Source organism: Gopherus flavomarginatus, chromosome 11 (genome assembly GCF_025201925.1).
Source record: "Gopherus flavomarginatus isolate rGopFla2 chromosome 11, rGopFla2.mat.asm, whole genome shotgun sequence".
In the NCBI taxonomy this organism is placed as follows: Eukaryota; Metazoa; Chordata; order Testudines; family Testudinidae; genus Gopherus; species Gopherus flavomarginatus.
In genome coordinates, this window is record NC_066627.1 from 35,177,139 (window position 1) to 35,194,110 (window position 16,972).

At 43.8% G+C, this 16,972-nt stretch overlaps 1 protein-coding gene across 4 annotated transcripts in view; it reads right to left on the reverse strand.

Moving 5' to 3' along the window:
- Positions 1–16,972, reverse strand: part of PREX1 (phosphatidylinositol-3,4,5-trisphosphate dependent Rac exchange factor 1) — a 232,794-nt gene that overhangs the window by 14,990 nt on the left and 200,832 nt on the right. For 3 of the 4 annotated variants that reach the window (XM_050917249.1, XM_050917247.1, XM_050917250.1), the window contains 9 exons: positions 15,359–15,525; positions 14,339–14,500; positions 13,520–13,730; positions 11,920–12,199; positions 10,040–10,240; positions 4,358–4,446; positions 3,771–3,853; positions 2,969–3,059; positions 1,108–1,236 (listed from right to left, as the gene is read on the reverse strand). In XM_050917249.1, the coding sequence (XP_050773206.1) occupies positions 1,108–1,236; positions 2,969–3,059; positions 3,771–3,853; positions 4,358–4,446; positions 10,040–10,240; positions 11,920–12,199; positions 13,520–13,730; positions 14,339–14,500; positions 15,359–15,525 (1,413 nt within the window). The remainder of the gene's footprint in view (positions 1–1,107; positions 1,237–2,968; positions 3,060–3,770; positions 3,854–4,357; positions 4,447–10,039; positions 10,241–11,919; positions 12,200–13,519; positions 13,731–14,338; positions 14,501–15,358; positions 15,526–16,972) is intronic. The other variant, XM_050917248.1, reaches the window with a different exon arrangement.

Here is a 16,972-nt window from a genome sequence, read left to right on the forward strand (position 1 = left end):
CAAACAGGGCCGGCTCTAGAATTTCGCCGCACGGGGGGCGCCCTGCCGCTTGCTGGTCACGTGGCTCCGGTGGACCTCCCGCAGGCATGCCTGCGGATGCTGCACCGGAGCCGGGGGACCAGCAGACCCTCCACAGGCACGCCTGCAGGAGGTCCACCGGAGCCGCCTGCCGCCGATGGCCCCAGGCCCCCAGAATCCTCTGGGTGGCCCTGCTATAGACTTCAGAAATAGACTAAGAGAATTAGAAAAAAGTTCCACATTATCATTCAATCCACAGTTTTGGTGCTGTAATACATCATCACTGGGAAGAACAATAACCCACTCTCCCCACTCCCCTCTAAAATCCAGGTCTATTTATTGCAATTATCATATTAAACTTAGCGAACAAAATTCACTGCCAGACTAGGTAACCAGAAGTCTACCTAGTACAGCATCTTGTCTCTGCTGGTGGCCCATATCAGCAGCTTCCAAGGAAGGTGCAACAAAAACAATGCTTAATTTGTGCCAGGGCTTGCCAGAGCTGAGCACCTCTACGCTTGACAGTTCATAGCCCAGGCACCTCTGGGCTTACCGTGTTAAATTATGAAAGTAAAAAAATTCTTGAGCCCCAGCACCTAATTGCTTGAGCCGTGGCACCTCTTTCATACAAATTAGACACTGACCAAAACTCTGCAGTAGGCAGTTACAGAATAACCTGCCCCTTAGGAATGTTTCCTCCTGACCCTGATAGTTAAGACGTTGGCTTATGCTCTGTAGCATGAGGGCAAAAATAAAGCAAAAATTGGATATTTCAAACCCATTCCATTTTAATATGTTGCAAAGTTGCTGGGAACTTAGGGAAGGATGATTTTTCCATAGATACAATTTTCTATCTTAACAGTCAGGTATGGGCCAAAACCAAACGTCAGAACAACCCCAAACAGTGGAGATGTTTGGCTCCAAATTCTCCAACTGGTTTTTAGCTCCCTAATGATCTCAACAAAAACCTCGGAAACGGCCCCTCCCCTTTTTATTCACTTCCATGAGCTTTACAGCTTGTGCTCATCTCTAGAAACAAAACATTCCTTTAACACTGAACGGATAAATGACCACCCTGCATTCACAGACCTTCCACATGTTTTTGAATGGTTTCAACAAGGTTCTTGATACGCAGTGGAAGGTTCCAGGGATCTTCCTGGACACTGAATTGAATATTATTCCGGCACCTTATTGTGGTTTCTTCCTTCTGTTTAAATTCTGCAGCAAAAGAGAGAAATTAGTCCAAGCAGTGGAGAGATGCCGCATAACTCAGAGTAGCTTATTAGCTATATAATTTGCATATAGGTCTAGCCAATGAATACACTACCTACAGCAACCATCATCTGTGAGGGAATTTCTTAAATGGATCTGATGCAGATAGAAAAAAAGATTGCTATTTCCTATAGTCTTGTTAAAAACAGAGTCCTTGCTTGTTATATTTTCAGCATCATACACAAAAATTAGGCATGCAACTCACATGCACAATGCACTGGAATTGTGTGATTAACTTCTTTTGCAATATATTACAAATATATCCCTGAGTGCCATGGCTGCAGAACTAAGCTCAGCATTCCCTCTGGTTCTCTCTGCCTCTTCTAATGTATAGCCAAGTATGTCTGTGTCACCTCCTGGGGGAAATCAGACCAACACCTAGTTAAGGCTGTGGCTGCTGGGAACGTATAAGCTAGTTAATATTCTGCTTTGTTTCACCAGGTAGAAACCTATGTATTTTGAACTGAAGAGGGTAAATTCTATTCCTTATGATGCAGTTATGTGGTTTAGCCAAACACTCTGGTGTCAGTGGTACTGCGAGCCAAATTACTGTCTCCAAAAAGAGAGAGGATGATTTGCAAGTTCTCACCCATCACTGAGATGTGACCATGGTAAGCTCTCCTTTTCATGCTTATTTGCAACTGGGGACTGCATTAAGAAGGTAATTTGGGCAGAGATTCCCACTGACTATAATCAGGGCTTGTCTAGTCCTGTAGTGTGATTCCTGGTGATTAATATGGGACCATCCTGAAGCTGCAGTGAACTGAAAGGCTCTTTCAGTGCAATTGAGTCAGTTTGAACAGACAAGTCTATGTTTAAGTGAAACAAACAAAATAAAGCTTGAAGAAAATATATACAGGGTGGCTGCTGTTTCCTTACTGCATTCAAAGAGTGTAAGGGCAGGGATAGATACTCTACAGCTGTTGAAATGTCACAGGAACATGGCTTTTCAAAACATTTCCACAGTGTTCACAGGAGCCTCTCCTAACTCTGAAGAAGAGTGACTATGCAAGTTGCCCATGTAGCTAAAAACAGGGGATAAAAGAAAGAGAGAGAACCCTTGACCAGAACACCTGAAGATCAGCCAAGATAACAGAAGAGTTTAGGTTCCAAGAGGAAAAGGAAATGCAGCAAATGTTTAAGAAATAAACGCCAATCTTTTTCAGAGAGAAAAAAAAACATTCTGGTCACCAAACTCATGAGGCCAGATTCCCATCATCCTCTTTGAGGAAAAGAAACACAGGATCATTTGTGCTCTCTCTGGGAATGGGCTGATTTCCAGACTGTGTGTTGGTGTTATGTGCGTGGTGTTACTCTAGCAATTATCCATCCCCAAAAAGAAGTGGAGTAGTTCCTTAAGCAAACTTATGCAGAACTTTTGGGTGTCACAGAGCTGCAGCTTGTTAGGGTTGTGCTACAGAGGTGAGTCCTCCAGGATGTGTAGAGATCCCACTGAACAGTACAGAATACCAACAATCAACATGTCACTGATCATTATATGCACAGTTATTGTGACTGCATACATAACTGTTGTAACTGTGTGTGCAAATTATGTGTGCACAATTTTGTACATGAACTTGGGTGTACTGACTTCTGAACCTCTAGTTCTTAATGTTAAGGGCTTGTTGTATTCTGGGAAATTACATTATTTAATACAACCAAACTGCTTTTCTTTTACCTTGCAAACTGTGGTCCATTGGAAAGTGCTTGGTTTCTTCAAAGGTCTTGGTTATGACTGATCCTTTGAGGAGCGCATTGATAGCATCCACCTGGAGCAGGAATTAGACTAGGTCACTCTTAGTAAAGCTTCAGGAGAATATTTGAAGAGGCCACTCATTGAGGAAAAGAGCAAAAAAAGCTGCATTTGCTGCATGTTGGCGCTAACACATTTACTTAAGCTAAGCTGGATCCTCCACACCAGAGTCTAGATCCATTAATTTTGATGGAAATCTCATCCTTAGCAAATATAATTAAACCATTCCAACCCTCATCTCTCCCCAGGAGCCTAGTATGAATTTATGTGTATGCAGTGTGGGCATGAGAGTCATGATCTGGGCTCTGGTGAACAAGGGGGATAGAGAAGAACAATTTAGCTGAGGTTATAAATGTGTAAAGGCATCCTTTGGTTACATTCTTTTCCTCTAATAGGGGGCAGTTTTTCCAAAAATTCTGTCCAGGAGATCTATTGCGATCTCACTCATAACAAGAAGATTTCACTCGTTGGTTTTCACACATCTGTTTTCAAAGCTCTTTGTCATGAATCCAAAGCTGCAGGTCACCCTTGTCCTAACCACACAGAGTGACTTGAATGTTGGTGGAGACAAAACTGTTTCCTCAAACTATCTCACATCCACTTCCTTGCATCTTACTCCAAAACCTTGTTAGTTAGATCTCCACTGAGATATGATTTGGTAATTTCTGACACCTTGTTCTGTGATGTAGTGTATGCTGCTTCATGTAACTATGCTAGTGTTCTGTACCTGGTTAAAAAGATGCTCAAGACAGCCATGGAGTTTGTCTTGTTTGTCTGAAGGAATCCTCATATCACTGGGAAGTTCATCACCTAATAAAGGAAAAATGAGTTTTTTTGATAAACCATTTAATCAATTTGGGTCTCTCACATCTTGTGTGTGTTACAGCACAACCAAAAAAGCACTGTGACAGTGGTTTTAACGATGAAGAATATTATTGCAATACAATGACCTTGAAGAGATCAGTGAAGACAAACTGGGTGGCTTGTGAGTTCTCCTTCCCCAATCCACAGATCAAAATATTTTTCAGACTATGCAAATACCCTCTGTAAGCAAATCAGCAACAAAGGACTCTAATCTGGCCTAATTTCTCCTCCACACACCATGAGTACAATGGTCCACTGAGGAAAGAGCAGACCGCTAACTCCTTAATTATTATGACTAGTTTGGTCTGTGTTCCTCTCAATGAACCACCTTTGCAACTAGGCACGCTGGTAATAACAACCAGCAAAGCTGTAGATGTTTAGCCAGCCGTCTCATCTGATGTTGGACTGCCTCTTTTATTATGCCTGGTTGATAGCCAGGCACTCACTCACCTGATCCCATCTCGTCACTGCCCAGGTAAGAGCTGTTACTCCGTACACTGGTGTAGGAGAGCACGGAGTCCCGGTTACTGTTACACTCACTGGAAGGAGAAGAAAGGAAGATGCTGAAAATGTTTCCTTATCCAGGGCCTTGACTCAGTTTATATTCAACCCTATTGTCCCTCAGGGAAATGTCCTTACTCATTAATGAGAGCTGACTTAAGTAGGGACTGAATAATACTAAGTAAGGCCTCCTGATTTGGCTAGTAAAGGTATGTCTACACTGCAATTAAAAACCCACAGCTGGCCTGTGCCAGCTGACTCGGGCTAAGGGGCTGTTTAATTGCAGGGTAGATGTTTGGGCTGAGCTGGGGCTCTAGGACACTGTGGGGAGAGAGGGTCCCAGAGCTTGGTCTACACCACAGTTAAACAGCCCCTAAGCCCAAGCATTGCGAGCCCAAGTCAGCTGGCATGGGCCAGCTGTGGGTTTTAATTGCAGTGTAGACGTACTCTAAGAGGACATCATCCTGCAGTTCCCGGGACAATTGAAGTATGATTGTGAGCAAGTCTCTTATAAAGGATGAATGCTGACCTCTCAGTGAGCATCTCATCACTATCAGAGCACAGGGAGTTCATTAAAGATGCTCCAGGAACACCCAGAAGGAGTGACCAATACAAAATTAAACTCTGTGGGCTGGATTCTACACTGAGCCCAAGCACAGGGGCCTGGCCATGTATTCTCGGCCATCTAACTCCAGCATAAGTTAAAGCTGCAGGGGCAGAGCTGGAAGGGAAGGGAACCTTAACCTTATGCCAGTGGAGAACTGGGCATAGTGGAGCCTTGCACTGTTATACCCACTCTCTTCTCTTTCCTTACCACACTCCCTGCCCCTGCCAGGCCTCTCTCCCCTTATATTGGGAGGGGATTGGTGCTGACACAGGAGGCAGTGGAGTTGGGAGGCAGAGCTGGCACAAGAAGCAGTAGAGTCCCTTCAACCAGCTTTCCCCCAGAGGAGATTCCTTGTACACAGGGGGAATTCTCCAGCACAAGTTTCCTCCTGATTCAAGTTCACTGTGCCCCACACCCATGGTGCAAAGAGAAGTGGATGGACTGGAGAATCCAGTTCACAGTTTTTATCTAGCCTTGGCTTAGAATTTTTCAAACCTTACCTTTGGAAACTTACCAGCACTGATTTTAAAGAATGTAAACCTAAACCAGAAGGGTTCTGAACTTTGCTATTGTAAGAATGAGAGTAATTTCCCTCCTAACTCATTAACAAAAAGAACTTAGAGTCCTGTCTCCCTGAACTGGGTTTTGTTTGCCCTTGTGAGAGCTATTATCAGTCAAGTCTGTTTTCTCTTCGTTCTGGAGATGTTTAAAGGGAGACAGACAATGCTGCTGAACTGAAGTACAAACCCTTTTTAGAGAAACACTGAATTAGTTCTCCCAACAGTCAGTGAGAAAGGAGCGTGGTTAATGCAAACAAGGCATATTCTTATCTGTAATTTGCTCATTTTTGTAGCTCCTCAGTATCCATTTTCTGGATCAAAAACTATCAAAATACATTTGATTCCCCCTTGAGTAACTATCATATCTGTTACATGTACCTAATTATTTGCCTCTATCTAATAAAGATAAGACAGAATATTCTTTCCTATCTTACATTCTTTCCTATCTTACATTTATGTGTAAAATTCTGAAGCAAGTGACAGCCCCACGAGACTCGGTCTTTGATCTCACTGTGTTACCCATAATAGATTAGGCTCAATTGTTGAATCTGTGTAAGTAAAACAGGATTCAGAAATGGGCTTCCTATTAAAAGAGGGAGACAATTCTTTGTATTTCATTAAAAGACCTTCAAAGCACATAAGCAGGTTTTCATTTTGGTGTAGGCAAATATCTACTAGGAACAAGTTTGAACCCACCAAAGTCACCCTACTTGGTACCTAAACCAGGGTTTGAACTAAGAAAATGCATTTTTCTACTTGTAAAAAAGCTCCACTTGTAGAGGAAATAAATGTCAATTCCTGTGAATGAGACTCTACAGCTCATGCTATCATTGTTTTAAAACAAGAAAGAAAAAGAACTAGCACTTCTAATCAAACTGTCATAGCCTATTTTTTCTTTACTTTGTAGATTCCAAAATGCGTTGAGGCTTTCACATGAATTAGCATGAACACTAGCCAGTTCAGGGCTGTTTCTTAGTACCTTTTAGTGTTCAGTAGTCACTGCTGCTATCAGACTCATGCAAAGCTCTGTCTAGCCACATTTCCATGGCCAATAATGCAGTGGACACACTGAGCCCATCTAAAAGCCATCTATGTGCATTACTATGCAGAGAAAGAAGAGATCATATGTACTGTTGTGAAGAATTCCAGGTGCCAGCATCATCTAATGCAAAAAAGCTACAATGGGAAATACAGTTTTTGTAGGCTGGATGCTCTGTTCAGATACACTGGTGTAAATCTGGAATAACTGTTGTCTTCACTGACAGACTTAGCTGGTGTAACAGAGATCAGAATTTGGACCTTTGCATCCTTCAGGCCCAGGAGCAACCAAACATGTGCTAACTCTCATTTGGGGTCACCCATGGCCAAATCACAATCTCCAAGAGTTTATCCCAATCTAGCACAGTAAACAGATGCCAAAAGGTTAAACAGTTAAAACAAGGGTTCTGATTTTTTCACTGCTCTCCATCTTGTGTTGCCACTTCCATCAGTGCACAATGAGGATAACATGCCACCATTCTGCTATAGTAGCATTTTACACCTCATTTGCGTCAATGTAAATAGCAATGAAGAGAAGCGGTCTATACTGCACAAGCTTCAGTGACGCGTGATTAGATTGAATTATTCTGATTTTTATAACTCTTTGACAGGACTGCTCTGTACTTGAGCAGGCCTATAACATGCACATCCTTCTCCATTAGAAAATGAAAAAGGCAACTTGTTTACTCTTTTCTGAAGTCCTGCCTTTAAAAACGTACTCGCCCAAGAAAGACGGCTCTTGTGGAGTGTGTGAGATTTCCTTCAGCAGCAAATATTCCAGGAGAAGCAGCAAGTCAATCTTGTCTCAAAAACAAGATTTTGAGACACCTGAGTAAATATTTGGGTTTGTGGTTTCAAAGACCCATTTTTTTAAAAAAGGTGGGATGTTCATTTCTGCTTCTCAGTGTTTTAGGCATCTGGGAAAATTGTTCACAGACTTGAATGGAAAAATCCTCTTACAATAGCATCTATGATAAGCTCAAGCAGTCTACAAACTCTGTCGTGCTTCTGTGGCTCACAGTTATATAGTATAGGAGGGAAAAAGTCACAGACTTTCTGATGTTCCGAGATAATTAAATTTTCTAAAAGCCTTGGTTTTGAGGGGTTGTGAGTGGGGGATGGGGGAAGGAGTGTTTGCTATGTTTATCTGCGTGATAATAAGTGCAGTGAGATAACTCGAGCTTACTAATGTACAACCAGGGCCGCCCAGAGGATTCAGGGGGCCTGGGGTCTTCATGGCGAAGACCAGGCACTTTGTCGGTGGGTCCCAGGGCGGAAGGACCCCCCGTCACGGGTCTTCGGGGCACTTTGGCGGTGGGTGCCAGAGTGGAAGGACTCTCCGCTGCTGAAGACCCAGCACTTCAGCGGCGAGTCCTGGGGTGGAAGGATCCCCCGCTGCTGAATTGCTGTTGAAGACCTGGAGCAGAAGAAGCTCCCGGGGCCTGGGCCCCGCGAGAGTTTTCTGGGGCCCCTGGAGTGAGTGAAGGACCCCACTTCAGGGGCCCCAAAAAACTCATGAGATCCCTGCGGGGCCCGGGGCAAATTGCCCCACTTGCCTCCCCCTCTGGGTGGCCATGTGTACAACTGACTACAAAATAAAGCACTGACTTGAAAACAATGCTGTTTATTTCCTAAGAGAAATAAGCCTCAGAGAAGCTAATTCTAACCTTGAGCTGCACAGCTGGGTTCTAATCCCAAAACACATGGACTGGGGTTTTCAAAGAACCGAAGAGAGGTGGGTGCCTGATTTCTCTAGGCACCTTTAAAAATCCTAGCATTAGTGGGCATTGCTGTCTCTCTCTAGGGGCACGGGCTGGGGCACTGGTAATTATGCTGGGCTGTGCACTTGAGACCAGAAGCTGGATCAGAGTGCCGACACCAGAGAAAAACCCTGTCTCTCTTTATTCTATCCTGAAAATCTGCAGGGGGACTCCCAAGAGCTGGCCAGAGGCGTCACAGGACATCCTGCAAGAAATCATATGGGAGCCCTTGCACCTACTGAAAGACCAGAGAAACACAGTACTTTAAGGTCTGCTTGAAGTGAATACCTCTGCAGGATCTTCTGGTGCCCACAGTAGGTCTTATTGCTTTGTCCTAATAGATTATAAACTGTAGAATGAACCCCAGTGTATTTGGGAACCTGAGGCAAGCAAAAATGAGCATTATTGGAGGATCCTAAATGGAGTAATTTGATGGGGGATATTCCAATACCATCCCACTTTACATGCTACATTGGTCTTATAACTTTCCCAAGAATAGAAACATTCTTGGGGCCAGAATCATCCCTGGTGTAATTCTACGAACATGACCAGGGTTAAATCTGGATGACTGTGTTTGCCAGGGAAATCCTTTGGCAGTTTATCAGCCCACTTGCGTAACTATATTAAGAGCGATTATCATTGTAGCAGATCACCACACACATATTAATATCAGAAACTACAGTCCAGTACATGCTTTTCCTTTGCTTCCTTTTCATGCAATGTATTGTCTAGAAACTGTTCCGCTTAAGACCTAAAATCACAAAGACCAATACAGCATCATTACAATCTTGCTGGTGAGCTCTCCTGACAACTGGTGCTACATTAACACTGTCTACCCTAGAAACCTCAGACTGGGGCCAAGATACAACCATCAGCATAATCACTCCCAAAGTCTAATTAGTCTGCATTTTCTGTGGACAATGTGTTTGTACACATGAGGCACTAAACCATCAGGATCAGATACAGAAGCTGCTGAGCAGCTCTTAAAGCAATGGGCTACTCTTCCTGAAACCCCTGGAGAATTCCCTCCTGCAGCTGCTGCACTTCATTGGAGAACAGCCTTCTTTCTTGACCTTACATGACTATCTGATCTTTTGACCCTGCAGTAAATGAATCCTGTGGTAGCCTGTGTGACATGTGAACCATGTCAAATGGATGAGATGTTGTGAATCCTGTACTGGATACACTTAAATGCATACCATATGAGCAGGAACTAGGGCCTGTTCTTACACTCCCTGATACCGATGGGAGTCTTGCCACAAGGATCTGTGGGAATGGAATCAAGTCCTAAGTGTCCAGACCTATAGGCCCATTTATTAGGTAATGGGGAACACACTGAAGCATTTACTCAATAATAAAACTTGAAGTTCAAGGAGAGTTTTGCTAAATAAGCAGTAAGGATTTCAGGATACACTCTACAGTGTATATGGCACTTTTAAAGTGGAAGCATTATGTATAACTACCACGTATTAGTAGTGGTATAATGCTTAGATATCCACAATTATGAATTTCAACAGCATTATCCTATGTAACAATTACCTGACTTTCTGATTATTAATCTGTCTTGATCTCTCTAGCTACCATCCAGCACTGTAATATTAAGATTAAATAGCCTCAAAGTACTCTGCCAGCCAGAATGGAGAGCCATGTGTATCTTTGAACAAACCTGTAGGAGTCTCTGAAACTCATTGTGTCATGTCCTGAGTCTTCCTGGTCCTCCTCAGAAACTTTGAAACAAACCTTCTTACTCCCACCATGCTCAGCTTTGTCAGTGTCGCTCTCTTCAGCCCCCAAGGAAGGTGGGGATGTCTCCTCAGTGGACAGAGGTTCACACGTGCCAGTGGGTTCTGTTATGGTGGACAAAAGCCTACAAAGGTAAAACACATTGCTCTCAGTGACTGGTGTGTAATCTTGTGAGTTATGCATTCACTACGGTGATCTGAACTCAAGTGCTCATGAAATCAAAAGCAACATTTCTATTACTTGAGCTATATATAGCTGGGAGCTACATGAAACTCACTCATTTTGATTCACAGGGGTTCATGCAAATATTTTTGGTTTTAGTTCATGTGAACTCACAATAGGTGAATTTTGCATTCATTCAAAACCTAAAGTGACTAGTTTAAGGTCAAAAGCACTTCAGATAGCTTGTACAAAAATATCAACCCAGGTTCAAAAACCTAAGCAAACATGCCCTCTGAAAACCAGGTGAGTTTTGGTTATGAGAGTTTTGTGCAGGTCTAGATGATCCCCTCCCCATAACACAGTGTTTGGAATAAAAAAAAGACAGCAACACAGTACTGTGGCAGTATGCTAGGAACAGTCATCCACCCAGTTTTCTGCAAAATATTGTGAGACTCTTAGGCACATTTTAAAGTGTAATTATTTGCTAAAATAAATTATTCTGCACAAATAGTCTCACTTCCATCAAGAGTGATGAAATGTCCCCTCGTGTATATCCTTTTTCCAGCTGGATTTTTCTCTAGACACTAACTGGCACTCCAAAAACTACAGAGTAAACATCATAAATCTGCCTTTTACTGGCCAGTGGAGGAAGAACTCTAGTCAGTATGTGCTAACTCTTTCAGGAGATCTCCTCCTACTGAGACTGGCCCAACACCTTGCAGATTTTTCTGCATGCCGAGTCTGCCAACAGTAATCACATTTATAAAGAGAGTCTTTTTAACTTGTCCTGTTAAGCTGACTCCCATGGTCAAAGCCCAGAAAAAGCAGGATAGAAGGCATGGACTGAGCCCCTTCTGCTATTCATCTTAGAATAAGAAAACATTATCCCCCACAACCCTAGCAGGGCATGTATCATAACAGTCTATGGCCTGACACGCACACACAACCACCATGGTCACAGGCTAAAATGCACACACATGGCACATAAGCACTGGTCTCTGTAATTGATTCCATCTTCTGCCATATCCCACCTTCCTTCTTCATTTCACTAACAATATCAGCCTCATTGTTCCTTTCTTCTCCTTTCCCATCTCTGTGCCTTCTTCCATGCTACCCCTCTCCATGGAATGAACTCTCAGGCTCAGTCCTAGTCCGCCGGGCCTTCTTTATTCAAATCCCTTTTGACTACTGATTTCCGATCTACACCAGCTCCTTCATCTGGGCCGCCCAGTGTATTTATGATGTCAGTCTTATAGACATACTCTCTAGTACAGCACTTAGCCCACTTTTAGAGTTTAACAAATAATAGGAATCAGAACCAGAATGGACAACCTCTAGTTCTAACATAGACTTCAAGCCAGTGAGTGCAAAGAACAGCTACACTAGCTAATTATGTAAGTGGAAATGACACATAGGTAGATGGATCTGCATATGAGCAAGTCAGGCTGCCTCCATCCAGCAAAAGATGGTGGCGCGAGGGAAGGCATGCACACACATACTGACATATTATAATTCGTGCTAATGGACACAGAACATATTTCTGTGGTTGCATATTTCCATTTTCTCAGATAGCATGTCCCTTTATTTAGGAAGTGCCCTCAGCAGCGCACACACAAAACACACAGGGAGCTCTTTACTCACTTATTTATCTGAACGACATATTGCTTCATTTCCTTCACTGCGATATCTAGTTTATTAAAAAGTTGAAGGTATGAATCCTGTATCTCCCGGTCCTCTTCTTTCAGCAAAAAGCTGAGTCCCCTTTCCTCCTGGTTTGTTCCCCCATTCTGTTGACCAAAGCTACCCTCAAATTGTCCATGTGGGTTCAGTTCTCCATCGTCTGGGGTTAGGCACCTCCATGATGGTGCAGCCATGCTGGCGATGCAATGCTGAGTGTATGAGACTGGATTCAAAGTACCTACTAAACATGGGAGGAAGTAGTTAGTATGGCTCTTGTGACTGTATGCACCACCTATATTTAGAGCAGGTTTTTATAGCATTTAATAGGAATTAAACCAACAGGTTCATACAGGAATTTAAACGGGTTAGTCTATAGACATTGCTCTAAAATCCTACAGTGTTTAATAGAGAATGTGCGCTTCCCTATAGGAATTTTGAACCTTCTTTAAAACATTGTGGCAAAAATATAATTTTCTATTTATTCTACAGGACTTCTCCATGGCATGCAAACTCAGCTTTTTGACATTACTGTAGTTCAGGATTACGATAAGTCATATAACTAATAATAGTACATTGCCCATTCATAGCACTGACCCTCTGAGGAGCTAAACACATTTTTAAAATGCTAACAAATTTAAAATTGAAACAAAACTGTTAGGTCAGTATTATCCCAGCTTTACAGATAGAAAACTGACCCTGGAAGAATAACTATCATTGTTAGGAAAAGTAAAGAATAATTATTTTCATTTACAAATAGTGGCAAGGAGAATATCTGCAGCAGAGCTGGAATGTGACTGTGATACTGTGCCTAAACACTCCTACTGCCATGAAAAGTGCCATGGGATCTTTAAGAAGTACAAGTGGGCAAGGCTTCTCTCGTTGGCCTAATTTGAACAGGGTCTCCAACCATTCTTCAATATGTGGGACAGTCCACATTTTCATGGGGCTGTCCCAAGTCCTCTTGCACACTCATCTTGTTGGACACTGAATGAGTCAGAAGTATATTCTGAGAGGTACAACAGTGAAACATTGCAACACAAGTATTTGCCTGGCAGGGAAATCCTAAGTGGCAGCCATACATCTGAAGGATAGCACCTCCAACATTACAGAACTCCTAGTGCCAATGTGGGGGATTAGTTTAGTAACGGCTCAGAGAGAAGAGTACTACTGTCTGATTGACTACTTGAGGTTTCTCACCCTTGTGATTATAATACAACTTCACATTATGGAACCACTTAGTCCATCACTTATTCTTCCACTCAATAAGTCAACTCTTCTAAGTGGAAAAAAAACCCACCCCAGGGCACTTTAGTTGTGATGAGAAAACCACATTGCTTCACTGTTAAAGATGTTTGACTTGACGCCAAACCCTGCGCCCGAGGCATTGAGTTATTTTACAGTAACTGCATACTCTCTGCCATCTTACTATGAGCATTTTAAGAAGAAAAAAAAGTATATTGTCAAGGCAACATTTCTTTGGATTTGTCTTGAACTCTCTGACCCGCCGGAAACACAACTCATCTTTTTACTAAGATAATGTCACTGAAGCACTCATGAGCACCTTGTTCCGGATCAAGACCAATTATAGATGGCTTCCGTCCAAGGCGAATGCTGAATGACCTTCCTGTTGAGGTAGTGGTTTTGGGGTAGGACACTTCCATGAGATTAATGTGGCAGTTGGTGGGGCAGAAATCCATGCTGTTGAGGGGGTGAGGCTCTGTTGTGGCTTGTTTGAAGGCTGGGCTCACTTTCATTTTGAGCTCATCTGCAAACTAGGGGATAAAGCAAGTTTGTGAGATTTCATTTGCAAAATATGATGATGCAATACAGAAGATCCTTATTTTTCCCTGCCAGCCTCCCATCCCTACAGCCATCTCATCTCTGCTATCCTGGAGAGTACTGTTCCAAAATATCACTGGAAAAATTGACATTTTAATTTCCTTGAGAAGTGCTTAAAAAGTTTTTCTGAGGGCCAGGTTTCACACGTCAGATAACTGTACCAAAAGCATACTGTTTGTTCATACAGTTACACAATGTGCTCATGCAATCATAGTCACTTGTGTGCACAACACAGATGTGACAGCTCTTGTCATTGATGCGGGGCAGAGAGTTGGGCTCCTCATTTGGATGGGCAGGATGGATCCGTCAGCAGAGGAGTCCAGGCATGCATTCTGATCCATCGTGACAACAGTGTGTAGATGCTTTAGAGACAGGTCCTTACCCCATAGAGCTTGCAATCTACAAAACTTCTAGTTCTGTGCTCAGACCAGTAGAACACATCTTTCTAAAGCAACTAATGGGGAAAATGAATACTCAGACCCCACTAGCTTGACAGTATAGGATTGGCTAGATACGCCACTGAGATCTACTAATGCTGCACCTTGTGGTAGTTGGTGAGTCTTGTGCAGATACTCTCCAGCTTAGTGTCACAGGTTTGCCGGAAATCATACTCGGGCATGGTCTCCACAGCTCTGCTTTGGGAGATGAGCTTCTTGCAGTTATTCACAAAGTGATTGTCATCTACAGCAAAGGCTTCTAAAATCTGAAGAAGGAAACAAAATCCCAATGGTACAGGGCTGAAATCCAGGACTACTGCAATATCCTTCCACTGCATAAACAGTGTACGTTCCACATTTTGGCATGTTTGAGGAAAGTGGCATTCAGCACGAATCCAGCCCTTTTTCTTCCCTAATTAGCCCTTCCGAATCATTTTCATGCCTAATCTCAACACTTCAAAATGTTGGCCAGAAGTTTTTAAAAGATATTGGATGTGCTCAAAACAGTCATTTTGCCACAGGGAATGTTCATTCTCTGGCACATTTGCCCTCTCTTGTTATTTCTGCTTTGTCCTATCATGGACATGCCAATAATGTTATTGTTACTTGATGTAGACATTTATTATTTGTCCATTGTAGTGCACACCAAAATATACCACCAATCATTCCTGTCCACACTGGGCAGCAATCAGACCCAGACTTCGTATCAACCAAGCCAACCCATCTGATGGGGAAAAACTACATATTCTTACCCCAAGGTGCAGCAAATGCTTGCCTGAAAGGATGAACCTCCCATTTGCCCTGAGGAGCAGCAAACTCCTGCTCTAGTGGACAGATGACAAAGGGAGAGTTTCGCTGGGAGAGTTTCCCAGCTGAGGACCCTCTTGCAAGAGTGTCTTGGCTCAGGTCCTCAAGAGCTGAAATGAAGGGAGGGTCAGTGGAACTTGCCTGTACCAAACAGTAGTTACTCTATACTGGTGCCTTCTAATGAACTAGCCTAAGTTCCAGGCAGGTCCAATAGCTTAACATGCCATGTCACCTAACAGACAAAGCGGGTAAGCCTGGGCCATTGGTTTCCCTTATTGTGCTTAAGAAGGAAGCTGGCAATGTACGGTGGTGGGTACCTTTGCAGTCAGATTGAAACAACCCTTTGGCTCGACGGTTTTCTCCAAGACATAACACTTGATCCCAGCGGTGCTGACGTATTCATACACCACCGCATGTTCCAGATGGACGTTGTCCACAGTCAGGCTAATGAGAGGCATGTCTTCACTCATGATCAACGGAGAGACTGGAACCAAAGGCAAGTCGTTAGGGAACCAACACTCGGTAACACACACGTGCACAAACACAGGTGCCTGGTACCTGGCAGGGGCGCTCAAATGGGAGGTAAATTAATTAGCTCTCCATGTCCTTGATGAAACATGAAGCAGTTCACTGTTCCTAACTGATTCTGTCACTACTGTATTCCAAATTGCAGTTAGTGCTGCAGGTTCACCCTGGTGAATGCACTGCACATGCAGCTGTGCCAGAGGGAGATTGATCCCAAGGAAGGGCAGCTGGTGCTATCACCACCTCCTCTCCAAGGCAGCTGTCAATGACACTCAATCTGAACTTCACCAGCAGAGGCAGCCCAGAGGTGCTGAAGTGCATCTTGCAGTGGCTATCCCTGGCTTTTTCTGGATTAGCCCCTACCTTTTAGGAGCAGGGGTATGTGCAGGAATTTAAATTTGACCCCTTCTTGGGAGACACAGAAGTTCACTCTCCCCACTCCACTCTGGTGAGCTCACTACCCTCCCTCCCTCCCTCTCTTGGTCCCGGGAGGAGCTTTCTGCCCCGCCTCCCCACCTGGCACCAGGAGGAACTCACTGCCCCCCCACACCCAGCTGGAGCTTACTGCCTCCCTCTCTCCCCGGCCCCAGGAGGAACTCACAGCTCCTCCTTCCTGGGAGGAGCTCGCTCCCCTACACCCGATATGCAGCAAGAGCTCGCTGCCCCCCCCACCCCCAGGAGGAGCTTACTGCTCCCCTCCACACCCAGCCCCAGGAGGAACATGCTGTCCCCCCTCCCCACCAGAAGCTTGATCTTCCCTGCTTCCGCAGCCCCGGGGCTGGAAAAGTTCTGTGCCTCTGACAATTATTGGGGTGGGGGTGCCCTTGCTTGCCCCCCCTTACACATGTCCCTGTTTAGGAGCTATAGTGTATAGCTTCAGATCCCCTGGTGCATTAGGGTTTGCCGGCAACTTGCATTGCTGTGCACTTGATCCCAGATCTATAGTTAATAGCGATCCAGCGAGTCTGGACTCAACTGGCATACCCCTTGGAGTGAATCCAGTTTGAGTGTTCTTTGGGAATGTCCTCCCACGTCAATTAATTTTCTCCATTAGTATCTTAATATGAAGTAAGTCAGTCTTCTTACTTATACTTAGACGCTTTCAAGCTAAGGGGAGAGTTGCCTGTAGAAAGCAATGTGCCCAGGAATGTTGCTGACACAATTAGCACACCTGCTGAAAATTTGCTCCGGAATATCAAAGTCATTTAAATTACAAAAAAAAAAAAAAAAAGAAATTATTCTAGCTGGAGTTATTTGCAGACCTTTAATTTGCAGCCATGTCATCTACACAACTCCATGGGACACTCCTCCCTCCCCCTGCTGCTGCCATCGCCCAGCCCTTCCTTTGCAGGAGATGATACCACACAGCTATCAGACGTGCTCACTCCAGAAACTTTAATAATGAG